Source organism: Nomascus leucogenys, unplaced genomic scaffold (genome assembly GCF_006542625.1).
Source record: "Nomascus leucogenys isolate Asia unplaced genomic scaffold, Asia_NLE_v1 Super-Scaffold_285, whole genome shotgun sequence".
NCBI lineage: Eukaryota > Metazoa > Chordata > Mammalia > Primates > Hylobatidae > Nomascus > Nomascus leucogenys.
This window is the reverse complement of record NW_022095770.1, coordinates 2,821,861-2,847,804: the sequence shown is the minus strand read 5'-3', so window position 1 is coordinate 2,847,804 and position 25,944 is coordinate 2,821,861. Positions and strand designations below refer to the sequence as shown.

Genomic DNA, 25,944 nt, shown 5'->3' with positions numbered 1-25,944 from the left:
TAATATGAAGGATGAGGACACTGAGGCACAGGCTAACTTATCCTGGTTTCTGCTGCCAGGAATCCAGCCCAGGCAGGCTGACTTGAGAGCCAGCACTCTTTAAACAAATAAACAGGAAAAGCCTTTTTTTTTTTTTTTTTTTTTCAGTAAAAATGGAAGTATAACATGCATACAGAAAAGTGCAGAAATGAGAAATGTCTAGCTCAATAAATGTTCACTTAGTAAGGTTGTAACTAAATAATATTACCTGTACCCCATAAGGCTACCTTCACTCCTCTCCCCACATGTAAACTTTATCCTGGTTTCTAAAAACATAGATCAGTTATCTTAGTCTGTTTTCTGCTGCTATAGCAGAATACCACAGACTGGGTAATTTATAAACACTAAAAGTTTATTTGGCACATGGTTTTGGAGGCTGCAAAGTCCAAGAGCATTGCACTGGGATCTGGCAAGGGTCCTTCCATGGTGGAAAGCAGAAGGGCAGAAGCAAGTGTGTGAGACACAGAAGGAGGCCAAACTTCATCCTTTTTTTTTTTTTTTTTTTTTTTTTTGAGAAGGAGTCTTGCTCTGTCACCCAGGCTGGAGTGTAGTGGCATGATCTCGGCTCACTGCAACCTCCATCTCTAGGATTCAAGTGATCCTTCTGCCTCAGCCTCCCGAGTAGCTGGGACTACAGGTGTGTGCCACCATGCCTGGCTAATTTTTGTATTTTTAGTAGAGATGGGGTTTCGCCATGTTGGCCAGGCTGGTCTCGAACTCCTGACCTCATGATCCACCTGCCTCAGCCTCCCAAAGTGCTGGGATTACAGGCGTGAGCCACTGTGCCTGGCACCATCTTTTTTTTTTTTTTTTTTTTTTTTTTTTTTGAGACTGGGTCTTACTCTGTTTCCCAGGCTGGAGTACAGTAGTGCAATCACAGCTCACTACAGCCTCCACCTCCTCAGGTTCAGGTGATGATTCCCCCACCTCAGCCTCCTGAGTAGCTAGGACTACAGGTGCATGCCACCACACCCAGCTAATTTTTGTATTTTTCGTAGGGACTGGGTTTTGCCATGTTGCCCAGGATGGTCTCAAGCTCTTGGGCCCAAGTGATTCTCCTGTCTTGGCCTCCCAAAGTGCTGAGATTATGGTGTAAACTTCATCCTTTTATCAGGATCCCACTCCTGTGATAACCAGCCCACTCCTGTGATAACAGTATGAATCCATTTATGAGAGTAGAGCCCCCAAGACCTAATCATCTCTTAAAGGTCCCACTTCTTAATACTGTCACAACGATGACTACATTTCAACATGAGTTTTGGAGGAGACATTCAAACCGTAGCATTAGTTTTGCCTGTTTTTGAGTTTATATAGAGTGATACAGTAGTAATCTTTTGCTAACATTTGATTTGTCTATATTGTTGGATGTATCAACAGCATATTCAAGTCGAGACTTAACTATTCTACTATTGGTTCCATTTTTGGCTATTCTGAAGAGTGCTGCTGTGACACTCTTGAACATGTGTTTTGGAACACACACACACACACACACACACATACACATTTCTGCTGGGTATATATCTAGGGGTGGAATTACTGGTTGCTTCTCAGTGGTTATACAAATTTGTTTTCTTACCAGCATTATATGAGAATCCCCTTACTCCACATTCTGGTATTGTCAGTATTTTATTTTTTTACCCATCTGGTGGGTATGGAGTGGTTTCCCATTATGTTTTTCCATATGTATTTATTAAATGAGGCATAACTGGAAGCAGGCGCTCTTACCACCCACTCTGTACAGTTTCTCCTAACAACCCCATGCACTGCGTATTTCGCAGATGAGGAAATGGAGGCACGCCGTTACTCCCTTTCCTCTCTTGTAATCCCCTCACATTTCCCGGAGGCCCTTCCCTACTTTTCCAAGTGGGATTGGGCTGTCTGGTCACCACCAATCTTGAGAGGCCCCTCAGGCCGGGATGTTCTTTTGGGAAGGGAGAAGAGGAAGGCTGGGATGAAGTGGGCAGGGGTAAGGAGGAGAGAAAGGATGAGGCATAGATGCTGGCATGAAGGATCCTGGCTCTGGCTATGGAATGATGGGGCCAGAAGAGAGTCTGGGCATATGCAGAAGGCATGACTGGTACTATCTGTAAGCTCCTACTGCTGGTGGGGAAAGGGGGAGGCATGCAGCTGGGGAGTAAGGGCCCTGTGTGCATGGGTGTTGGAGATCACTCTGAAGGTCCAGCAAACTGTGGGGGCTTACCAAGTCTAAAGTCTTATGCCCCCTCTGTGGGGGCGTCTCTAAGCCTAAAGTCCTCCTTTTGGAGGACTCTGGGTTCAGAGGTCCCTTGGTCTCTTTAGGATTTCCTAACGGGAAGGTGGCACTTTGTTCCCCAGGGTTGGGGAAGCAGGAGTCAGGGCCTGGAGGCCCTCTAGGGAATGTGGACAGGGTATCTGCTCTGATTCCGGGCCTCTGATCTGTCAGGCCACCTGCCCTTTGACTCAACAAGTATTAGGGGAAGCAGGGCAAACGATTTCCCAGCCCAACCTCTGGCTCTCTCTGCTCAAAGTCCCCTGTGTGTCATTGTTTTTGCAAGTGTCCTCTGCAAGATTTTCCCAGGTTGCACTTTCTTCTTCTGCTCCTTACCCCCATCTTTCTCGAGTTCTGAGCCCATAGCTCACGGTCAAATAAGGCTAAGATTGTAGCAGGCAGTAAATGTATTTGGCACAAGTCTTGGCTCAATTACTTGCTAGCTGTGTACTCTTGGGTTAACCTCATCACTTCTCGAGATGGTGACAGAACTCTCATAAGGTCCAACATCATTCACTTGCCTTGTCTCCTGCTTAGGCTTTGGACAATGAGAAAGCGCTCCTGTTGGTGCCAATTGGCCTGGAAACGTTGCAGGCTCTGGAGTGTTGGAAGCCATGCCAGCATGGGGCCTTGGACCATGCAAAAGGAATCCGGAGGTCCTAGATTCCTAGATTGCCAGAGCTGGAAAGGCCTTCACAATTCAATGAGTTGCCTTCCCCCATTTTACAGATGGCCAAACTGAAGCTGAGGAACAGGAAGTGGTCACAAAGCTGGTAAGCAGCTGAGCAGGATGGCCTGGAGATATGAAACTGGATCCTGGCCAGCCCAACTGTGGATGGCTCTCCTCTCCCCTCCCCCTCTCTTGCCTGGGTGTTCACCTCTGGAACCATGTGTTCCCAGGGAAGGACCCAGGCTCCGTAGTCTGGGACTGGGCTGGACCAGGCCTCCCTCTGCACTGTGTTGTCTCTATGGAGATCCTGGCTCTCCTGATATGGTCTCTCCAAGTATGGGGCCCTGGTGGGCAGGAAGGCAGCTGTACTGATGCACCATTGCTCAGCCCACATCTGCGGTGACTGTGTGGGTGCCCTGTCTGGGACCTGGATGTCAGCTGACATGGAGGGGAGCTAAGCTCCCCCACCCAGTGTGGGCACAGTGGACATTCCAGGGCAATCAGGAAAGGGGCTGGGAGGCCAAAGTTACGAGGAGGCCTGGGGCCCAGTCCCCTACCAATGCCACCTCTGCCCTGATTCCCCCACCCAGCTTGTACTCTGTGTCAGACTCTTTTGCCCTTGTTGGCATTAGAGTGCTCTGACAGCTGTTTTGAAAGACAGTAAAGCATAGGGGCTAATAGTACAGACTCTGGAGCCGGACTGCCTGGGTTCACATCCCTGTTCTTCCACTTGTTTGCTGTGTGACTCTGAGTAAGTTACAAACCTCTCCATGCCTCCGTTTCCTTGTCTTAAAAAGGGGATGGTGATAGCGCCTACTTCATGAGGTTGCTGTGAAGTGTACATGAGTGAAGCACTTAGATCCCTGTCCTGCATGTCGTCTGTGACTACTGTGTTAACTTTTTTTTTTTTCGAGACAGAGTTTCGCTCCTGTAGCCCAGGCTGGAGTGCAATGGTGCAATCTTGGCTCACCGCAACCTCTGCCTCCCGGGTTCAAGAGATTCTCCTGCCTCAGCCTCCCCAGTAGCTGGGATTACAGGCACACACCACCGTGCCTGGCTAACTTTTTGTGTTTTCAGTAGAGACAGGGTTTCACCATGTTGGTCAGTCTGGTCTTGAATTCCTGACCTCAGGTAATCCACCTGCCTCGGCCTCCTAAAGTGCTGGGATTACAGGCGTGAGCCACCACGCCTGGCCTAATTTTCATTATTATGTATAGTTTGTCTACTCCATCAAACAAGATGATCCCTAGGGCAAGTCCATCAACTCAGAGGTTCCCTCAGGGCAGAACTGTGTCTTTCCCCCTGAGAACTGAGCTTGCTTTTTTCTTATCTATTCTCTGTCTCTCTCTTTTTTTTTTTTTTTTTTTGAGACAGAGTCTTGCTCTGTCGCCCAGGCTGCAGTGTAATGGTGCTATCTCTGTTCACTGCAACCTCTGCCTCCCGGGTTCAAGCGATTTTCGTGCCTCAGCCTCCCAAGTAGCTGAGATTACAGGCGCCTGCCACCACACTTGGCTAATTTTTGTATTTTTAGTAGAGATGGGATTTCTCCATTATTGGCCAGGCTGGTCTCGAACTCCTAACCTCAAATGATCTGCCCGCCTCGGCCTCCCAAAGTGTTGGGATTACAGGTGTGAGCCACCGCACCCGGCCTCTTCCTATGTATTCTCTAAGATGCCCAGCCTGAACCCTGCAGAGGTTGGAAATTGTACCGACAAGGAAGCCAGTGAGACTTTCTAAGTAACAAGCCAGCTAGGGTGGGAGGTGGAGGAGGCTGGGAGGGAGTAGGCATTTTCTTCATCCATTCATCAGGAGGAGTGTCTTCCCAGTCCTTAGGGTACCCAGGAGGCAGGGACAGACAATGATGCTGTGGGAGAGGAGGTTTCATTTTCTGGTAGAGCCCTGGGCTGAGAAAAATGTCAGGGAAGGAGGGCCAGATTTCTGCCTTGGAGAGGGTCCTCGTCTGAGTTTCCAGTCCACGAGGAGACAGAAGCCAGGTGGAAAAAACTGACGACCAGCACCTGCACCTTCTCCTTGGGTTCCAGAGCCTCTCCTCATTCATTATCTTGTTTTTTCTTCCAACCATTCTGTGGAAGATAAGCCCATTTCTTCTCTCTCTCTCTCTACATATATATATGAAAAATTTTAAATTAATTAATTAAATAATTTTTTTGAGAGGGAGTCTTGCTCTATCACCCAGGCTGGAGTGCAGTGGTGCAATCTTGGCTCACTGCAGCCTCTGCCTCCTGGGTTCAAGTGATCCTCCTGCCTCAGCCTCCTGAGTAGCTGAGATTACAGGTGCACGTCACCACGCCTAGCTAATTTTTGTATTTTTAGTAGAGATAAGGTTTCACCATGTTGGTCAGGCTGGTCTCAAACCCCTGAACCTCAATTGATCCACCTGCCTCGGCTTTCCAAAGTCCTGGGATTACTGGCATGAGCCACTGCGCCTGGATGAAATTTTTTTTACAGAGGGTGGAAATGATCCTCCAAGATGTTAAGTGACAGGTCTAAGGTCACACAGCTCTTAAGAGGCTGTGTTGCAACTTGAACCCAAGTCCTCTGACTCCAAATCCATGCATTTTTTTTTTTTTTTTTTAGATGGAGTCTTGCTCTGTCGCCAGGCTGGAGTGCAGTGGCACGATCTTGGCTGACTGCAACCTCTGCCTCCCAGGTTCAAGGAATTCTCCTGCCTCAGCCTCCCGAGTAGCTGGGACTACAGGTGCATGCCACCGGGCCCGGCTAATTTTTGTAATTTTAGTAGAGAGGGGGTTTCACCATGTTGGCCGTGATGGTCTCGATCTCTTGACCTTGTGATCCCAAAGTGCCTTGGCCTCCCAAAGTGCTGGGATTACAGGTGTGAGCCACCGCGCCCGGCCTGCTCTTTTTAGAAACAATTTTACTTTTTATTTTTAAGAGACCAGGTGTGTCTCTGTTACCCAGGCTGGAGCGCAGTGGCACTCATAGTTCACTGCAGGCTTGAACCCTTGGGCTCAAGGGACCCTCCTGCTTCAGCCTCCTGAATAGCTAGGACTATAGGCACACGCTACCATAGCTGACTAATTTTTTTTTTTTTTTTTGAGACAGGGTTTCACTCTGTTGCCCAAGCTGGAGTGCAGTGAGCTATCTTGGCTCACTGCAACCTCGACTTCCTGGGCTAAAGTGATTCTGCTACCTCAGCCTCCCGAGTAGCTAGGACCACAGGTGCATGCCACCACGCCCGACTAGTTTTTGTATTTTTTTTTTGCAGAGACAATGTTTTGCCATGTTGCCCAGGCTGGTCTTGAACTCCTGCGCTCAAGCGATCCACCTGCCTTGGCCTCCCAAAGTGCTGGGATTACAGACGCGAGCCACCATGCCTGGCCCCATGCTCTTTATACAGCCTCTCCCAGACACGACACTTGCAGGCTGAAGGGGGACACTAAACCCAGTCTTCTGAGAGCCTCTAGTTCAGTGGGGGAGACACAGGTCTTGCCACCAGGGGGTCTCAGCCATGTGGAGAAGTTACAGTTCCCAGCAGGAGAGGGGTAGGAGGGAGCAAACACTCAGTGCTTACTATGTGCCAGGCACTTTGGATAGGTCTGTCTCTCTTTCTTGCTGCAAAGTCCCATTTTCCAGATAAGGCCTGAAGCTCAGAGAGCTCAAGTAACTTGTTTTAGGTTTCCTAGTGAGCCCAGTGACACAGCTGGGGTCAGAATCCAGGTCATCGTGACGCTCACACTGTGCTGATTCTTGTAGCATGGAAGGCCATTGGCTCAAGGATCACCATTCTCTTTTTATTTTTTATGGTGAAAAGATATACATATATTTAGAATTAGACAGCTGGACTCAGTTTAGATGATCCCAATTTTGTTGGCAACATCCAAAGCATCATAATCAGGAGCCAGTCCAACATATGCCTTCTTCTCTCCATCAGGCTGAATCAGGGTGTTGACCTTGGCCACAATCAATGTCATAGAGCTTCTTCACAGCCTGTTTGATCTGGTGCTTGTTGGCTTTAACATTCACAATGAACACAAGTGTATTGTTGTCTTCTATCTTCTTCATGGAAGACTCAGTGGTCAGTGGAAACTTATTGACGGCATAGTGGTCAAGCTTGTTTCTCCTGGGGGCACTCTTCTGAGGATATTTGGGCTGCCTCCGGAGTCGCAGTGTCTTGGGCTGCCGGAAGGTGGGTGACCTGTGGATCTTCTTTTTTTTTGTGGCTGTGGACACCTTTCAACACTGCCTTCTTGAGTTCGGCTTTAAGAGGAGCAAGAGATTCCTTCTTTGCCTTCGGCACCGTCTTGTGAAAAAGGATCATCTCTAATGAAGACTTTCAGCCTGTATGCCCTGAATGTAAAACTGACCACCTGTGGCTCTGGATCCCCATTGTGCCCCATATGAACATCTCCCAGGGCACCTGCACACTTCTCAGATTTATTTTATTTACATACTATCCTCCCTCATTAGGCAGTGAGCTCCTTGAGGGCAGGGGGTGATCTTGGTCATCTCTGCATCCCTGGTATGTAGCATAAGGCCTGTGCATATTAGACGTTCAGTAAATCTGTGTTACATGAATGGTAGGAGGTGCTTGGAAGGCCTCTTTCCTGTGCATCTTCCTGCCTCCTTGGAATTAACCCAATGATGAGGGGTGGAGGGACACCAGAGGGTGGACTGAGGGGCTGGTGTTGAGGTGTGGGAATCTGTCTTGTCTGGCAACCTTTGCAGATTCCCACACTCACCTGCACTCATGCTTCATCCCAGGCATGTTGTGTGGCATTGTCCGGCCTCTCCTGCACTCCTGCCTCTGTGTCCCGGCACCTTTTCTCCTCTTGGGTTTGCTGAACAGGGGACATGTCTGGCATTGGGAGCAGAACTATTCTTCTCCCTTCCATTTTATTCTCACAAGAGCTTCAAGAGGTAGGATGGGTGGAGATGATTTACCTCCATGTTACAGCTAAGGTCAGTCAAACTCCAGGTTCACACAAGTTGGTGGCAGAACAGGGTCCAGTGATGATCAAGGAGGGAGATGGGGTGGGGCAGTTTTCTTTTCTTTTTTCTTTTTTTTTTTTGAGACTGAGTCTTGCTCTGTTGCCCAGGCTGGAGTGCAGTGGTGCGATCTCGGCTCACTACAACCTCTGTCTCCCAGGTTCAAGCGATTCTCCTGCCTCAGCCTCCCGAGTAGCTGGGACTACAGGCGTGTGCCACCATGCCTGACTAATTTTTTGTATTTTTAGTAGAGACGAGGTTTCACCGTGTTAGCCACGATGGTCTCGATCTCCTGACATGATCCACCCGCCTCGGCCTCCCAAAGTGCTGGAATTACAGGCGTGAGCCACCGTGCCTGGCCTGGGGGCAGTTTTCTGAATCAGGCACAGGCTGGGCTTCCCCAGGGACTTGAGGAAGCTGGTTCTGTTTGCCCTTCTCCAAGGCATATGGGGCAGAAGGGTCCCCACTTCATCTACGAGATGGAATGGAGAGAACCCCAGAATCTTGGCCCCAGCCATCACTTTCCAGCCCTTCTGCAGTCTTGATGGTTGCCAGTAGGTGCCGTCAGTTTGCAACTTTTTGGTCTGTCCTGCAGGTCCAGCTGCCAGTCCCAATCTCCCTGCAATCATCTCTCAGTAAGTAGGAGGTAGCCCAACCCCCGTGAGGCTGAAAGACCCCTGTCCTGGGGGAAGAAGCAGGAAGAGGGTCTCTGAACTGCATTTCAGCTTGGCTGACCTGCAGCTTTCTAGGCCGAGACAAAAAAAAAAAAAAAAAAAAAAATCCACAGTAGGTTACTGATTATTCCTGGACAGGTACCCTTAACCTGAAACCAGCTCCAGTACAGCAGAAGCCTTTGTAGGGGAGGATGGGTGGGAATTGGGGGGGGGCTGAGAGGGAACCTAGGAGATGGATCTTTGCTCCAAATGCCACTCCAGGGCTCTCCTCAATTTGGGCAGGATTGGGCAAGGCTGGGGGAATAGGGGCATCAACAGGATTTCACAAAGGGTCAAGCCAGGCCCAACACTAGCCCAAGTAGCAACATTGGGTGAATTAAAAAAGCATCCCTTCCTTAAAATTCTTTTTTTTTGAGACGGAGTCTTCCTCTGTCGCCTGGACTGGAGTGCAGTGGTATGATCTCTGATCACTATAACCTCCTCCTCCTGGGGTTCAAGCGATTCTTCTGCCTCAGCCTCCAAAGTAGCTGGGATTACAGGCATGCGCCACCACGCCTGGCTAATTTTTGTATTTTTAGTAGAGATGGGGTTTCATCATGTTGGCTAGACTGGTCTCAAACTCCTGATCTCAGGTGATCTGCCCACCTTGGCCTCCCAAAGTGCTACGATTACAGGCATGAGCCACTACACCCGGCCTTCTTTTTTCTTTTTCTTTCTTTTTTTCTTTTTGAGATGGAGTCTCGCTCTGTCGCCCAGGTTGGAGTGCAGTGGTGCAATCTCAGCTCACTGCAAGCTCTACCTCCCGGGATCAAGCCATTCTCCTGCCTCAGCCTCCCTAGTAGCTGGGACTACAGGTACCCACCACCACGCCCGGCTAATTTTTTGTATTTTTAGTAGAGAGGGGGTTTCACCGTGCTAGCCAGGATGGTCTCGATCTCCTGACCTCATGATCTGCCCGCCTTGGCTTCCCAAAGTGCTGGGATTACAGGCATGAGCCACCGCGCCCGGCCTTCTTTCTTTCTTAGAGACAGAGTTTCCTTCTTTCACCTAAGCTGGTGTGCAGCGGTACAATTCTAGCTCACTGCAGCCTCCAACTCCTGGGCTCAAGTGATCCTCTTGCCTCAGGCTCCCGAGTACCTGGGACCACAGGCGAACGCCACCACACCTGGCTAATTTTAAAATTTTTTTGTAGAGACAAGGTCTCACTACGTTGCCCAGACTGGTCTTGAACTCCTGGGCTCAAGTGATCCTCCAGCCTCAGCCTCCAAAAGTGCTGGCATTACAGGTGTGAGCCACTGCTGCACCCCTCAAAATCCTTCACTGCCATCTGGGAAATGCACCTGCACCCCTCAAAATCCTTCACTGCCATCTGGGAAATGATCACAACAGCTCTACAAATACACAATGACCACAAGGAATGGTGCCTCTCTGGAGTTGTTCAACGCAAAACTTGCACATTGCAAGTGGCAATCTCCCAGGCCTGCCTCCCTCCACGAGTGGGTCTGAATGGGCCTGAGAGGCAAACATCCAAGAAGGAGGAAGAGGCTTGGCGGCACCTCCCTCCCCGGGAGTTCTGCTGATTCTATCTTGGGGAAGCAGGGTGGACCAGGGCCCAAATGAGCCCTGGGGAGATTGCGGGGGAGGGAGAGGTTGCATGGGACAAGTGGCAAGAAGCCTGTTAACGTCTTAGGGCCACCAGGCCTTTCTGTGCCCCTAGCTAAGTGCCTGTACGCTTTACCCCACCTCAGGAGGCTTGGTCTCCAGCGGTTGAGGCTGGAAGCACCGGGGTGCGGTGGAAAGGGTTCTGTCCAGGAAGAGCGGATACGCAGAGCTGGGAGTCCGGGCTAGGAGGTCCCTTTCTCGGTGGGAGACTGAGGCCGCCTTGGCGGGGCGGGACAAGGCTCCTCCGAGGTCGGGAGAGGGGGCCCCGCAGCAGCCCTTTGGCTTCCCTTCTCCCTTGCCTCCCCTCCGGGGCTCCGGATCAGAGGCGCTCTGGGCGCCTGCCACGGCTTCCAAACTGCGCCGCTTCCTTCTTCGGCAGAAAAGGACTTTCAGATGTAGCGGCGGCGGCGACTCAGGACAGCGCCCCCTCCCCCTAACGGCCGCCTCTCCCTCTCCCCCTCGCCCGCCCCGGCTCCCCCACCTCTGGGAAGGCGCTGGGGGTGTGGCCAGGGACCGGTATAAAGTCCGGGGGAGCCGGTCCCGGGCAGCCGCTCAGCCCCCTGCCCCTCGCTGCCCGCTGCCTGCCTGGGCCGGGCCGAGGATGCGGCGCAGCGCCTCGGCGGCCAGGCTTGCTCCCCTCCGGCCCGCCTGCTAACTTCCCCCGCTCCGTCCCCGTTCGCCCGCCGGGCCGCCCCGTCTCCCCGCGCCCTCCAGGTCGGGTCCTCCAGGCGCGCCGGGTGCTGCCGCCGTGTGCCCTCCGCTGCCCGCCCGCGCGCCCGCGCTCCCCGCCTGCGCCCAGCGCCCCGCGCCCGCGCCCAGTCCTCGCGCGGTCATGCTGCCCCTCTGCCTCGTGGCCGCCCTGCTGCTGGCCGCCGGGCCCGGGCCGAGCCTGGGCGACGAAGCCATCCACTGCCCGCCCTGCTCCGAGGAGAAGCTGGCGCGCTGCCGCCCCCCCGTGGGCTGCGAGGAGCTGGTGCGAGAGCCCGGCTGCGGCTGTTGCGCCACTTGCGCCCTGGGCTTGGGGATGCCCTGCGGGGTGTACACCCCACGTTGCGGCTCGGGCCTGCGCTGCTACCCGCCCCGGGGGGTGGAGAAGCCCCTGCACACACTGATGCACGGGCAAGGCGTGTGCATGGAGCTGGCGGAGATCGAGGCCATCCAGGAAAGCCTGCAGCCCTCTGGTAAGGCACCCCTGGCCTCCCAATTCCCTCCTGAGCGCGCTCCCTTCCCAGCGGCTTCTTCCCCATTCCAGCCGTCCTGGAAGGCCCTTAAAAATCCCCTGTGAGTTGAAGACACGTACGTGGCAGGGCCCGACTGGCATGGGACAGGCTCACCAAGGAAACTGCTACCGTGTCCCTAGCAGCCTGTTGCCACCACCAAGGGAGACTGTCCCATTGCTCCATCTCAAACCTCCAAGGGTTGTCTATTTGATAAGGGGGTTCCAGTGGGAGGCCTGGCTGCTGGTGTAAGAGTAGCAGATTAAGGTCCAGGTAAGTCAGCTGTCTAGGGCCAGAGAACTGGAGGATGGTGGTGGGGTGTGTGTTGGGGAGGATGGGGGAGGGGGGAAAGCTTTCTGTTCCTGATCCAGGCCGAGGGTGAAATCCCAGTGGTCTGGGGAGCCAGGGCCTGCATTTTTTTTTACATGGTCCAGTGGTGGAGTGGGACATACAAAATAGAGGGACTTTGGCGGTGAGGGGCATTAGACTTGCCCTTCCCCAAAGCCCGGAGCCAGGTCACCTTGTTGTTTGAGAGGTGGGAAGACGGGTCCCTCTGCCAGGCCTGGACACCTCTGCCTGCCCTGGTATACAGGCCCCCTGTTCTTTTCTCCAGGCAGGTATGATTTGAGGTGGCAGAAAATCTTGGCTCCTAGCCCAGAGCTGCAGGAGCCTCATGTGTGTGGGATAGGGAATAGAGAAGGGGACGGGGGGTCAGGGGAGAGAAACAGAGAGAGAGAGAGAGAGAGAGACTCTGAGAAGGCCCTTGCCCTAACCTCATTCTTACACTTTCTTTTTTTGTTTCTCAGTTTCTCCTTAGACTCTCAGTGTCTCCTTAGACTCTCAGTCTCTCCTTAGACTCTCAGTCTCTTTTCCTTCTTTCTCTTGCTCTTTTGTTCTTCCTGATTTGTCTCTCTCAACCTCTAGTTTCACTAGTCATGCTCCCGAGTTCTGTTTTCCTCAGTGTCTTCTGCCCATCATGCCTTTCTTTCTCCACCTTATTCTGTGTTTCTGTTTCAGTTGCTCTGCTTCTCTCCCCCTCTTTCTGTTGCTCTTTCTCTGTGTCTCTGTCACTGTTTGTCTTTCTCTATTACTTTGGGACTCTCTCTGTCTGCCTTTCTGTATCTATGCCTCTGTTTCTCATTCCATCTCTGACCCTGTTTTGCTCTCCTGTGCCTCTGTCTGTCTCTGTCTCTTTTCCTGGTGCTTGAAGCTTCCATTGTTGCAGTCCGGATGCTGGGACTCCAGCCCCAAGCTTCCTGTCCTGGGTCCCAAACCCTCCACTTCCTCAATCCTCTGCAGCTTGTCAGCCGAGGAGAGCAGGATGCAGGGAAAACAGGAAGGAGGTGGACTCCAGGGGTCTGGGCCTCAGGCCTCTCTGCCCTTCCTGCCCCTGGGTAGGGAGAGATGGGTCAGCAGAAAACATTCTAGGAGAAATGCCAGCCTGGCACCCAGCATATCTGGGAAGGGGGGTCCTGGGGGAGAAAGTCGCTAATCTTGGGGCAGAGATGCCAGTGGCAATGGTAGAGGAGGGGTACTGAGACTGGGAGGGAGCAAGGGCCGAGCCCTTGGGTTCTCGGGGTACAACAGAGTCACGTTCCCTTTGAATCTCCATCCTCCACCAGCCAGAGGGTATCTGGCACCAGATAAGGATGGCTGGTAGCCTCCTCCTCTCTCAGCACTTTGAATGCAAGACAGAAGAGCCCTCAAAGGGCTGGGTAGGAATACCTCATCCTCTGGTTGGGTAGGAATACTCCATCCTGTAGTGGAAGAAAATAAGATCCCCTAGGGGTTTGGGGAGGGCATGGCATGAAAAGTTTGTGGTTGTCCTCTGGATATAATGCAAACTGGCCTCCAGGAGTGTCTAGGGGCTGGGTGTGGAGGTTCATGCTTGCAATCCCAGTACTTTGAGAGGATTGCTTGAGGCCAGGAGTTCGGGACCAGCCTGAGCAATATAGCCAGACCCCCATCTCTAAAAAAAAAAAAAAAAAAAAAAAAAAAATTAACCAACTGCAGTAGCTCATGCCTGTAGTCCCAGCTACTTGGGAGTCTGAGATGGGAAGCTCAAGGTTACAATGAGCTATGATCACATGATTGCACTCCAGCCTGGGCAACTCTATTTCGAAAAAAAAAAAAAAGGCTGGGCGCAGTGGCTCACACCTGTAATCTCAGTACTTTGGGAGGCTGAGGAGGGTGAATCACCTGAGGTCAGGAGTTTGAGACCAGCCTGGTCAACATGGTGAAACCTCGTCTCTACTAAAAATACAAAAATTAGCTGGACATGGTGGTGCGTGCCTGTAGTCCCAGCTACTCGGGAGGCTGAGGCAGGAGAATCACTTGAACCTGGGAGGTGGAGGTTGCAGTGAACCGAGATTGTGCCACTGCGCTTTAGCTTGGGTGACAGAACGAGACTCTGTCTAAAAAAAAACAAAAACAAACAAACAAACAAACAAAAAACGGTGTCTTGGAATGGGGCGGCTTTAGGTCCCCTTTGGATGACACAGCTGAGGTCTGTAATGCCCCTCCCCCTTTCCTCCTTGCCTTGTCCTCCAGCCTCCAGCCATGCAATGGATGCAGGTATCTGGAGAGAGACAAGGGAAGCCTGGAGGTACCTACTGAGCAAGCTATGCCCGTGCCCTCCCACACCTCCTAGTCATCATAGAAGTAATCCCTTGCTGTGACCTGGGCCACATGGCACCATGTAAAAGGCACTCTCTAGAGTTCTGCTGCAGCCCTGCAGGGTCTGTGGGTGAGATAAGACGACCAAGCCCCTACCCACCCATCTTTTTAGCCTTACACAGTCAGTAGGCCACTGTCTGCTTTAGGTCCCAACACTTGGGCCCATCGGCCTGCGAATAGCTTGGTCGAGGGTACCTGTCTATTTTTTCTGCCTTTTCCTTTTGGGGCTGAGTGTCAGCAGGTGGCTGGGGGAGGGTGGCCACTTGGCATGCCCCCTTCTTTGGCTGCTATGGTCCAGCTGCCTCCTGCTTGCCCCAGGGGCAGATCTCCCCTTTCCATCTCCAGCCACCCCTGCCTGCCCTCCTGTCACAGCTTTCCATGAGCTGGCCAGGTTGTGGCTTAACACCACTGAGGCCACCAGAGATGAAGCGGGGCATGTGCATCAAAAGTCCACAACTCTGCAACCTGATACTGATCCTAGACTCATGGAATCTGGGGCAGTAGACAGTGGAAAGATCAGCGTTTGGATGGGGAGTTCCTAAGCTGGGCTCTCAGTCCCTTTGGGACAGGGTTAGGGAACAGGCAGCCTGGGTTAATTTTTAGTCAATGCAGCAAATACTGCCCCCCTACTTCAGTACTGGGAATCCAGTTATGTCATGGGAACAAGGGCATTCCCAGAAATTCTGTGCCTTGTGGGGAGGGGGAGGGAGGAGCATGGCCGCTTCCCATTTTTAATTTAGTACTGGCAAAGCTAGCAGTATTGGTGCCTCGGGTATCAGGAGTCTTTCCACTTAAAGACAGAGTGCTGCAGAGCTAAGTCTCTCCTCCTCCCCTTCCACCCAGTCTACTTCATTTTCCTAATTTGTAAAGTGGGGAGGGCAACAGGACCTGCCTCACAGGATTGGGGCGTCTGGCATGGGGTAAGAGCTCAATACATTGAAGTGATGATGAAGATGGTGATGAAGAAGCTGATGCTAGGACTTAGGGAAACGGTAGGACAAGGGAGCAAATTTGGGGCAACATTCAGAGGAGTTGAGAGGGGTGGGGTGGCCTTTGGTGCATTTTGCTGCCGTCAACATGAGAAGAACAGGCCAAGTTGCCTTATCTGTTTTTTATTCTGAGGCTGGCAGCATGACACAGCTGTTGGGGGGGATGCCCCTTGAGCCAGACCTCAGAGAAAGGGCCTGGTACCCAGCACCAGTGGTCTTGGCTTCTCCAGCCAGAGTCTAGGGGAAGAGGGAAAAGACCTTTCTAGCAGGACAGGTGGGTGACCCTCTGGATCACAGCTGAAACTTCTGATCTGGATGGCTGGGCCCACTCAGTTCATAGCCTAGGTGTCTCTCGAGGGCCAGGGGCTGGCGTTGGGGAGAAATTGTGAGGGTAAAATCAGGCAACAGGAAAGAGGAAATCCTCTGGCTTTCGCCACAAACTTTGCAGCCGGTGGTGCCAAAGCTGTGTGGCCTCTTCTCTCTCTGGCACCTTCCCTTCCTCTGCTGCTGGAGCAAAGACCGAGGTTTCCCCTGTAGTCGGATGTCAGCTGGCTTAGCTCCAAGCTGGGGGCTGTAGGAGGACCAAGCCTACTTGGAAGTCCCATCTCCCAAACAAGCTTTTTGGAGGTCAGACTTTTCAGGGGAATAGGTCTGACTCCACTCCTGCTCAGAGGGGAACCCACAGGCATTGGAATTTCTCCAGAGGGCACTACCAGGATGAGTAGCACCAGGTGGCTGGAACTCTTGTGTGAGCAGGGAAATAGCAAGTATTTAGCCAGTTTTGGAGATGAGAAGGTTAACGTTATCAAGAGACTCAATGCTATAACCCTTACCCCCACAAAAACCTGGTGCTTAGGGGTGGATCCTGGGATGGCTCTTCAGTCTGCCAGTTAAGCAGGGTTGGGCAAGGAAAAGTTACAGATTACATGGAAAGTCAACAAACCACGGTGCAGAGAAGCTGTTGAAGTCAGCGTGCCCTGCCCTGGCTCTGTGTCTCTGACCAGGACAGGGTCAGAGTGCCCAAGTGCATGTGGGTAAGGCACATGTGGATGAGTGTGTGTCTGGACACGTGATTGTTTGTATACACTTGCGATTCTTGAGCCCCAGCCTGTCTGTGTGTGAGTAGGCAAATACGGATTTACCCTGTGTCCCCATGAGACTAAGGAGGGAGCTACTCTCCCTATCTGGTGGGTGCTACTCCGTGTAGACATGAACTGGGGGTAAGTAGGATGGCTAGTGGGGAACCTAACAAGGGAGAAGCCAGGCAGGCTGCTGGCTCAGCTTTTCCTAGGTAACCCCCCGATGTGACATGGGGCCATACCAACCCAAGAGCATGAGCCATGCCTCTGGGCTCACCCTGTGCCCCATGCAGCCCTAGGCTTCAGTGAGCACACCTAATCCTCCTTAATGGTAAACATCCCAAATATCCATTAATAATCCTCTGAGGGTTAGTTGTTTGTGAACTTTGACTTATAAAAACTCAGCACTGTGGCTCACACCTGTAATCCTAGCACTTTGGGAAGTTGAGGCAGAAGGATCACTTGAGGCCAGAAGTTTGAGACCAGCCTGGGTAACATAGTGAGACCCTGTCTCTTAAAAAAAAAAAGAAAAAGCCGGGCGCGGTGGCTCATGCCTGTAATCCCAGCACTTTGGGAGGCTGAGGCGGGTGGATCACATGGTCAGGAGATCGAGACCATCCTGGCTAACACGGTGAAACCCCATCTCTACTAAAAACACAAAAAAATTAGCCGGGCATGGTAGCGGGCACCTGTAGTCCCAGCTACTTGGGAGGCTGAGGCAGGAGAATGGCGTGAACCTGGGAGGTGGAGCTTGCATTGAGCCGAGATTGCGCCACTGCACTCCAGCCTGGGCGACAGAGCGAGACTCCGTCTCAGAAAAAAAAAGAGAGAGAGAGAGAAAAAGAAACTCAACATGGAAAGCATAGTTGTGGTCGTGCTTCTATTCCATATCTCTTGAGATTTTTGAGGCTGCTACCACCCGAATTCTCCACACTTCCAGGGTGGGAGCTCACTACCTCCTGAAAACTCTTCCCCACTCCTTGAACTCCTGAAAAACCTTCCTCACTCCTTGAACCAAAGAATATTCTACCCATTTACTGAGAGGAATGAATCATTGTACAAAATAGTGCTTGCTTTTTTAAAATTTTGAGACGGTCTCACTTGTTGCACAGGCTGGAGTACAGTGGCGCGATCACTGCTCACTGCAGCCTCGACCTCCTGGGTTCAGGTGATCCTCCCACCTCAGCCTCCCAAGTGGGTGGGACTACACGTGTGCGTCACCACACCAGGCTAATTTTTTGTAGAGATAGTGTTTCACTATGTTTCCTAGGCTGGTCTTGAACTCTTGGGCTCAAGCGATCCATCTATCTCGGCCTTCCAAAGTGTTGGGATTACAGGCGTGAGCCACCCCGGCTGGCCCCTAGTACTTTCTTGTATGGTCATTAAAAGAAAGCAAACTCAGGAAAAACAAAGGCTTTCCAGGTTGGAAGGGTGCCCCCTGGTGTTAGTGTCCTGGGTGATCTCCTCCAGCCCTACCTGAGTAACATGGTGGGGCTTTGTCCATATCTCAGCTCAGCCCCTGTCCTTCTGACATTTGGTTCTAATCCTTTAATTCTTGAATTTTTTTTTGTTTTTTTGTTTTTGTTTTTGTTTTAAGAGACAAGGTCTCGCTCTCTTACCTAGGCTGGAGTGCAGTGGCACAATCATAGCTCACTGTAGCCTTGATGTACTGGGGTCAAGCGATCCTCCCACCTCAGTCTTCTAAGTTAGGCCCACAGGCATGTGCCACCATGTCCGGCTAATTTTTTTTTTTTTTTGGTAGAGACAGGGTCTTGCTATATTGCCCAGGCTAGTCTTGAACTCCTGGCCTCAAGTGATCCTCCTGCCTTGGCCTCTCAAAGCACTGGGATTACAGGCATGAGCACCCAGCCTGGTTCTAATTCTTTGAGGTCTTCCATTTCCTCTTTCTCTCCACTCCCCAGTTCCAGCTTACACCCCTGAAACACGGTGACTCCATCCTCAAGCCTTATGGCTTTGTGCAAGATGGGGGCATGGAGGGAGGTGATCACTGGGCCAGCTTAGGTTTCTTTGGCTGGAGGAATTCCTTGGGAGGGTCTCAAAGGAAAGGCCTGGATCCCAGATCTTCCTCTGGTTCCTAACCAAGGGCTCAGGATCCATCTCCTTATGGTCCCCTTGGCACAATCCTCGTCTTCTGAAGTTCGTGTTTCTTCTTTTGCTGCCTACCTTGGCCAGGGGATCTTGCTATAGTGTCTTCTCTTTGGTTGACTCTTAGGAACTTGATGTAGGACTGGAGTCTCCTCTGGACTGTCCTTCTTGGGATTTTAAATGTGCAGAAGGATGGATTATATCTGTCTCCTCTATTTATTTCTTCCCTTTTATTCGTCTTTCTAAGCCAGCCCTCCACCATAACAAAATCTTCTTCCATCCTTGGTGAATTTTATTAATAACCTTTGGTGTGGAAGGTTATTGACAAAGACTTTCTGGTTAGATTCCTCCTTGCCTGGTTTGCCTTTATCCACATATTTCTCCCCACACCCCCCAAACCAGGAGAATGAGAAAAGAACCAACTCCCCGGCTTTGGCTAGGCAGAAAAATACCATTTGACCCAGAGGCAGCTCTGGGATCGCTGCCACGCATGGAGGAACCTGCTAACTCCTCAGGAAAAAAAAACCCTGACGCAAACCAGATGTAACCTCCTGTCCGGCTGCCAACATCTGGAATGCTGGCAGGGGCTTTGCACTCAGGCCGGCAGTGAGCTGCCAAGCCTGAGCATTTCAGAGGTGGCTCTGATCTGCAGAGAGGTCTTCCAACCTCTTTCTCCAGCTCAGCCCTGTGTTCCGGTTTTGACTGCCTGGAGGGAGGAGCAGTGGTTACAGTTCTGGGACTCGAGCATGGGGTTTTTCTTTTTTTAAAAAATGTATTTTATTTTATTTTTTAGAGACAGGGTCTTGCTCTGTCACCTAGGCTGGAGTGCAGTGGTGTGATCATAGCTCACTGTCAACCTCGAATTCCTGGGTTCAAGTGATGCTCCCGCCTCAGCCTCCTGAGTAGCTAGGACTACAGGCACATGCCACCATACCTGGTTAATTTTTAAATTTTTTGTGAAGATGGGGTCTTGCCATGTTGCCTAGGCTGGTCTCGAACTCCTGGCCTTAAGTAATCTTCTCTCCTCAGCCTCCCAAAGTGTTGGGATTACAGGTGTGAGCCACAATGCCCCATTTGGATGGAGTTTTTCTTGAGCTCAGATAGAGCCTTCGGGAGATCCCACAGAGGCGTTGAAGGTCTAGCCTCATCACTCCCGTCTCCAGATCCCTGGTGCCCTGGTTCTGGGCAACCCCTATGGACTTTGGATGGAGTCCGAAGTCTAAGAATGGGAAACTTCGAGGTGGGGGACTGAAGGAATGTGTGAGGCTGTTCTTGTGGTCCTGGGACCACACAGATTGTGTTACACACACACTCACACACACACACACACGCACTCACTCTTCCTCATGCAGGCGGATACACTAACACCCACTTCTCTCCCACCCAGCCAATGGGGAGAGCCTTTTGGGCTAGAGATCTCATTGCTCATGGAAACTCTGATTCAGGCCATTTGGAAGAGGGCGAGCAGAGTCCACAGCCCTGGGGATCCCCTGGCTGGCTCAGCCAGACACCGAAAAAATCAGGAAAGGCGACAGGGAGAACGATCAGATGGAGAGGGGAATGGTGGGAGGAGCTGAATGGAAAGGGGACAGGATCCAGCAGGGGGCCCCCCTGCCTGCCTCAGACCTCCCTGCAGGGCCCAGAGGACCCTCCTGCCATCTGGGCAGCTGAGCTGGTGACTCATCTGAACGCTGGCCTGGGTGGGGTGAGGGACAAGTCAAGGACTTCAAGAGGAATATTCTCCTGAGAGATCCAGGGGAGAGGGGAGGAGGTGGGGGGCTGCTCTTGTTTCTTCCCGCTCCCCAGGCCCCTGCTCTTCTCCAGCGCCAAGCCGAAGAATCCCCAGGAAGGAGAACGTGGGTGGGAGGCTGGGTTGTTGTGACGCTCTGACCTCTTCTGGTGCTGACCTCTCCTTATCGCTACCTGAATGCAGACAAGGATGAGGGCGACCACCCCAACAACAGCTTCAGCCCCTGTAGCGCCCATGACCGCAGGTGCCTGCAGAAGCACTTTGCCAAAATTCGAGACCGGAGCACCAGTGGGGGCAAGATGAAGGTCAATGGGGCGCCCCGGGAGGATGCCCGGCCTGTGGTAAGGACCACCGATGCACAAATGTGCATGTGCATAGACACACACACACACACACACATGCCCCCCGACCATGCACGCACACACACACACCATCACCACCAGATCTGGGGCGTGTTCATTCAGCATACATTCTAGGGTGACTACTGTGTGCAAGGTGAGTCATCAAGACCCAGAGAAAGCACTCATTCCCTTCCTTGGGATTCCTTTCCTGCCCATCAGTTATATACATCGGGACAGCTTAAGTGATTATTGAATACTGAAAAACTTCTATACCGATTGGTAAAAAGCAGTTGCCCAAAGCGCCCTGGGGTTTCTTGGCCTTTTTTGGATTCCCCACCCCAGACCTTCTCAGTAACCAAAGGGTAAATGCTGGCCATAGCAGGGGGCCTGGGGACGCTGCTCCAAGGTCTGGCTAATGTCCCTTCTGAAGGGCTTACAAGTTGTCAGTTGTAAGTTTTATCTGTCCCTTCTGCATAGAAATCACCCCCTCCCTAGCTTTCTGCATAGGTTCCCACAGCCCCTTTCCCCACAATGTCCCCTCACTTCCCACCCCTCCTTTGAAGAAGCTTTTTGGCTCGAGAACCTTTCCTCCACGTCTCTACCCTCCCCACTGTGTCCTCTGGACCCAGGCCTCTCTCTTCACCTCTCTGGGTCCTGCCCAGCCCCTGGGGCTCAGGCCTCCTTTCGGAGCCTTCAGTTCCCACTTAGCTCTGACCTCAGGCCTGGGCCTCCTGCCTCTCTTCCTTCTGCTGAGCAATTTTGTCTTCCCCTCCTCCAGCCCCAGGGCTCCTGCCAGAGCGAGCTGCACCGGGCCCTGGAGCGGCTGGCCGCTTCACAGAGCCGCACCCACGAGGACCTCTACATCATCCCCATCCCCAACTGCGACCGCAACGGCAACTTCCACCCCAAGCAGGTGGGTCTCTGTCTCCCGCTGGCTCGGCCCTGGACTCAGCTCTGGGGCATTCCCGGCCTCTCCACAGGATGGTCCAGGATGGAGATCTCAGGAAGGGGAAACTCCTCAACCCCAACCCAACCCCTTGGAGCTTCCCTAAACCCTACCTCAGCATCAGAACCTCACTCATTTTGGAGACGAGGAGACTGTGATCCAGAGAGGAGTAAAAGCACCTGGGCTAGTCCGGAGTCATAGAGCAAGTTAACAGCAGATCCTGCCTCCCTATCCAGGGCAATTTCCCTCACCCCTGGATTTCACCGTCTGTGGTGCAGACCTAGCAACCCTGAAAACCTCTGGCTCCCAACACTCTCTCATTCACTCTACTCTATTCCTATGAGTAATTCCTCCTGCCAGTGAGTGAGGTTTCATCTGGGAATGGAGGGCCAAAGTCATGAGGAGTCAGGGAGGAAACTCAGCCTACCCCTCCCTGCAAGGCGAGTAGCAAAACCACCTGAGGTACAGCAAGGGTGGAGGTAAAGCCAGATTGGACGGTTGGAGACAGGCACTTTGGGTAGAAGCAGAGGAAGGAGTGGGGCAGGAGAGAAGACACAAAGGCAGCAACTTCCCTATTCCTTCCTGCCCTTGGAAGCTGGGGTCCTCTGACAAGCCTCCAGGAGGCTGGGATGGTAAGCAGGGTTGGCCTCTTCTGGCCTATCTCTGGCCCATCAGAATGGGTGGCCTGTCTGGGCAGGGCTCTGGTGTGCCTCCTGCTGGGTGTTGTTGCCTGGGGAACCCTAGCCTGGAGCTTTTTGTGGGTGTAGACAGACCCATTTCCCTGCTCCATGAGCTATAGACAAATCCACAGTTCGAGCTGCCACTCTGCCAGCAGAGGCCTAGATAGAAGGATAAAGGTTGCCCTGAGTCTGTGCATCGCAGGATGGCATGAAAACGGTATGAGTGAAGGGCCAGAGAGGGCGCCCCAAAACCAATGCCCAGCCTATTTCTAATCTTTATCCTAACACGAATTTTATCCTTGTCCCAATTTAAAAAACTTTTTCTCTTAATAAAAAAAAAAAAACAATTAATAGCTTTATTTTTTAGAGTAGTTTTAGGTTTACAGAAAACTTGAGCAAGAGTACAGAGTTTCAATGTACTGTCCTCCACCCCAGTTTCCTCATTATTAACATCTTACATTTGTTGCAATTGATGAACGAATATTAGTATGTTATTATTAATTAGTGGTTCACATTTTGTGTTGTACAATTCTATGCATTTTCTTCTCCTGATTTTTTTTTTTTTTTAAAGGCAGGATCTCACTCAGTCTCCCAGGCTGGAGTGATCACAGTTCACTGCAACCTCCACATCCTGGGCTCACATGATCCTCCTACCTCAGTCTCCTGAGTAGCTGGGACCACAGGCACACAACCATGTCAGGCTAATTTTTTTTTTTTTGAGAAAGAGTTTGGCTCTTGTTGTCGAGGCTGCAGTGCAATGGCAGGATCTCAGCTCACTGCAACCTCCACCTCCCGGGTTCAAGTGATTCTCCTGCCTCAGCTCCCGAGTAGCTGGGATTACAGGTGCCCACCACCACGCCTGGCTAATTTTTTGTATTTTTAGGAGAGATGGGGCTTTGCCATCTTGGCCAGGCTGGTCTCAAACTCCAGACCTAAGGTGATCCACCCACCTCGGCCTCCCAAAGTGCTGGGATTACAGGCATGAGCCACCACCGCCTGCATGCCAGGCTAATTTAAAATTTTTATTTTTTTTATAGAGATGGAAGGGTCTCTCTATGTTGCCCAGGCTGGTCTTGAACTCCTGAGCTCAAGCGATCCACTGCCTCTGGCTCCCAAAATGCTGGGATTACAAGCTTGAGCCACTAGCTTCTTCCTCTGATTTTTATCCCATTGAAAGTTCTGACACTTGAACTTTATCCCCAGACCAGTTCTGATCCTTAAGCTCTCCTTTACTCCAAGTTTAATTCTCACACTGAAATATACATTTGCGCCCCCTGAACCTCCTACTATCTAATTTTGACCCAAACTTTAGCTTAATTTTAGTTATTCTGACCTTGACCTCTGTCTTTATCCCAATTGTGTTTTTACCTGGGCTTTAACCCTCACCCAACTCATCCAACTCAACTTTTAGTCATATTTCCTAATTCAGTTGCAACTCTTATCCTGGTCCTACCTTAATCCCAACTTGGATCCACCTCATAACTATAAGCCCATTCTTAAAATCTCAACCCAATCGGAATACGTACCCAAAACATCTCCAACCTGAACCCAGCCTTTCAAATCCAGCTGTGCCTTTAAACCCGAGGGCCTTCTTAAGGTCCTGCCTTCCAGAACTCTCTAGACCTTTCCTTCTTGACCATGTTCTCCGTGCTCCAGTGAGCTCAGAAGACCCATGCTCAAAAAAGAGTCACCACCCTCAGAGGCCATCTTGAAGCAGCGACTGTCTGACTTGGGGGCTGGGCTGGGATTGGGATGGGTCACTTGGAGTCTCTTTTCCTGTGTCGGAACTGACTCCTCATGCCCTTCTCTTGGCAGTGTCACCCAGCTCTGGATGGGCAGCGTGGCAAGTGCTGGTGTGTGGACCGGAAGACGGGGGTGAAGCTTCCGGGGGGCCTGGAGCCAAAGGGGGAGCTGGACTGCCACCAGCTGGCTGACAGCTTTCGAGAGTGAGGCCTGCCAGCAGGCCAGGGGCTCAGCGTCCCCTGCTACTCCCATGCTCTGGAGGCTGCAGAGCTGACCCAGAGTGGAGTCTGAGTCTGAGTCCTGTCTCTGCCTGCGGCCCAGAAGTTTCCCTCAAGTGCGCGTGTGCACGTGTGCGTGTGCGTGCGTGTGTGTGTGTGTGTTTGTGAGCATGGGTGTGCCCTTGGGGTAAGCCAGAGCCTGGGGTGTTCTCTTTGGTATTACACAGCCCAAGAGAACTGAGAGTGGCACTTAGCCCAAGAGGTCTGAGCCCTGGTGTGTTTCCAGATCGATCCTGGATTCACTCACTCACTCATTCTTTCATTCATCCAGCCACCTAAAAACATTTACTGACCACGTACTACGTGCCAGCTCTAGTTTTCAGCCTTGGGAGGTTTTATTCTGACTTCCTCTGATTTTGGCATGTGGAGACACTCCTATAAGGAGAGCTCAAGCCTGTGGGAGAAGAAAAATCTCATTCCCAGAGTCAGAGGAGAAGAGACATGTACCTTGACCATCGTCCCTCCTCTCAAGCTAGCCAGAGGGTGGGAGCATAAGGAAGCGTGGGGTAGCAGATGGAGTAATGGTCACGAAGTCCAGACCCACTCCCAAAGCTCAGACTTGCCAGGCTCCCTTTCTCTTCTTCCCCAGGTCCTTCCTTTAGGTCTGGTTGTTGCGCCATCTGCTTGGTTGGCTGGCAGCTGAGAGCCCTGCTGTGGGGGAAGGAAGGGGGTCAAAGGAAGACTTGAAGCACAGAGGGCTAGGGAGGTGGGGTACATTTCTCTGAGCAGTCAGGGTGGGAAGAAAGAATGCAAGAGTGGACTGAATGTGCCTAATGGAGAAGACCTACGTGCTGGGGGATGAGGGGCTTCCTGGGTCCTGTTCCCTACCCCATTTGTGGTCACAGCCATGAAGTCACCGGGATGACCCTATCCTTCCAGTGGCTCGCTCCCTGTGGCTCTGCCTCCCTCTCCATATCTCCTTCCCCTACACCTCCCTTGCCACACCTCCCTACTCCCCTGGGCATCTTCTGGCTTGACTGGATGGAAGGAGACTTAGGAACCTACCAGTTGGCCATGATGTCTTTTCTTCTTTTTCTTTTTCTTTTTTTTTAACAAAACAGAACAAAACCAAAAAATGTCCAGATGATTGTGTTTGGTTGATTTATTCTCAGACACAGGGATGCACCAGGGGTGGAGAGAGGGGGGCAGATTTTGGGAGGTGAGCACTGTGTGGTCCCCAGACCTGCCTGTATGGTAAGGGACTGCAGAAGGATGGCCAATCCACCTTCCTCTTCCCTGCAAGGGAAGTTTCCTAGGGAACTCCTTGGCTTCAAAGTCTGCGCTGTCTTTACTTAGACTCCTGGTGGGCAAACAATGGCTCCTGAAAGGGGGGCGTGACCAAGGACAGCCCTGTGTGTGGGGGGCAGAGCTGTCTCTGGGATCAGCTGGCATGTGGGGCTGGGGCATTTCCTAGGGCATAGGGCGGACTGGGCTTGCATCTGGATTTGATTTATTAATTTGTTGGGGAGGGGCAGGGACACTGCCCTGCATTTGAGGAAAGGGGGTAGTTGCTTCAGCACATTCCACAGCTCTGACTGCCGAGATCTCTGACTCGGGCATTGTGCTGAGATTGGATTCTGAGGTTGGGAGGGGTTGACTTTGCTGTAGACTCGGTGCCAGCCACAGCTTCAGAGTTTGTGCTCACATGGTATGCCTGGACTCTTGGCCATCCTCCAAATGCCCCTCCCCTCCCACACTTTTGTGCCTTGTGTGTGTGTGTGCACGCATGTGTGTGGCAGGGGGTGGAGGGTCCGGGAGCAGAAGCTGATCTCTCGGTGAGGGCCTTTTTCCAGGAGGTTGCAGGCAGTCTGGAGACGCTGCATTGAGCCTGCCACCCGCTGTGCGGCCTCCCTCCTGTCTAGCTGTGTCCTGGATTCC

General features: G+C 52.0%; 1 protein-coding gene and 1 pseudogene across 1 annotated transcript; one reads left to right on the top strand and one right to left on the bottom strand.

Moving 5' to 3' along the window:
* Nucleotides 1-6,787: 6,787 nt before the first annotated feature.
* Nucleotides 6,788-7,257, bottom strand: LOC100603840 (annotated as a pseudogene).
* A 3,525-nt stretch (nucleotides 7,258-10,782) lies between these two features.
* IGFBP4 (insulin like growth factor binding protein 4) lies at nucleotides 10,783-25,148 on the top strand. The gene is made up of 4 exons (XM_003278267.3): nucleotides 10,783-11,442; nucleotides 20,262-20,419; nucleotides 21,198-21,332; nucleotides 23,861-25,148. Exons 1-4 carry the CDS (start codon nucleotides 11,094-11,096, stop codon nucleotides 23,993-23,995), a joined length of 777 nt encoding a protein of 258 aa, XP_003278315.1. The 5' UTR covers nucleotides 10,783-11,093; the 3' UTR covers nucleotides 23,996-25,148.
* Nucleotides 25,149-25,944: the final 796 nt, after the last annotated feature.

Bases quoted from the DNA above. Each gene is read 5' to 3' on its own strand.
- IGFBP4 (XM_003278267.3), top strand. From the start codon at position 11,094: ATGCTGCCCCTCTGCCTCGTGGCCGCCCTGCTGCTGGCCGCCGGGCCC. The intron at 11,443-20,261 runs GTAAGGCACCCC...ACCTGAATGCAG, and splicing joins GGAAAGCCTGCAGCCCTCTG to ACAAGGATGAGGGCGACCAC. The intron at 21,333-23,860 runs GTGGGTCTCTGT...TTCTCTTGGCAG, and splicing joins GCAACTTCCACCCCAAGCAG to TGTCACCCAGCTCTGGATGG.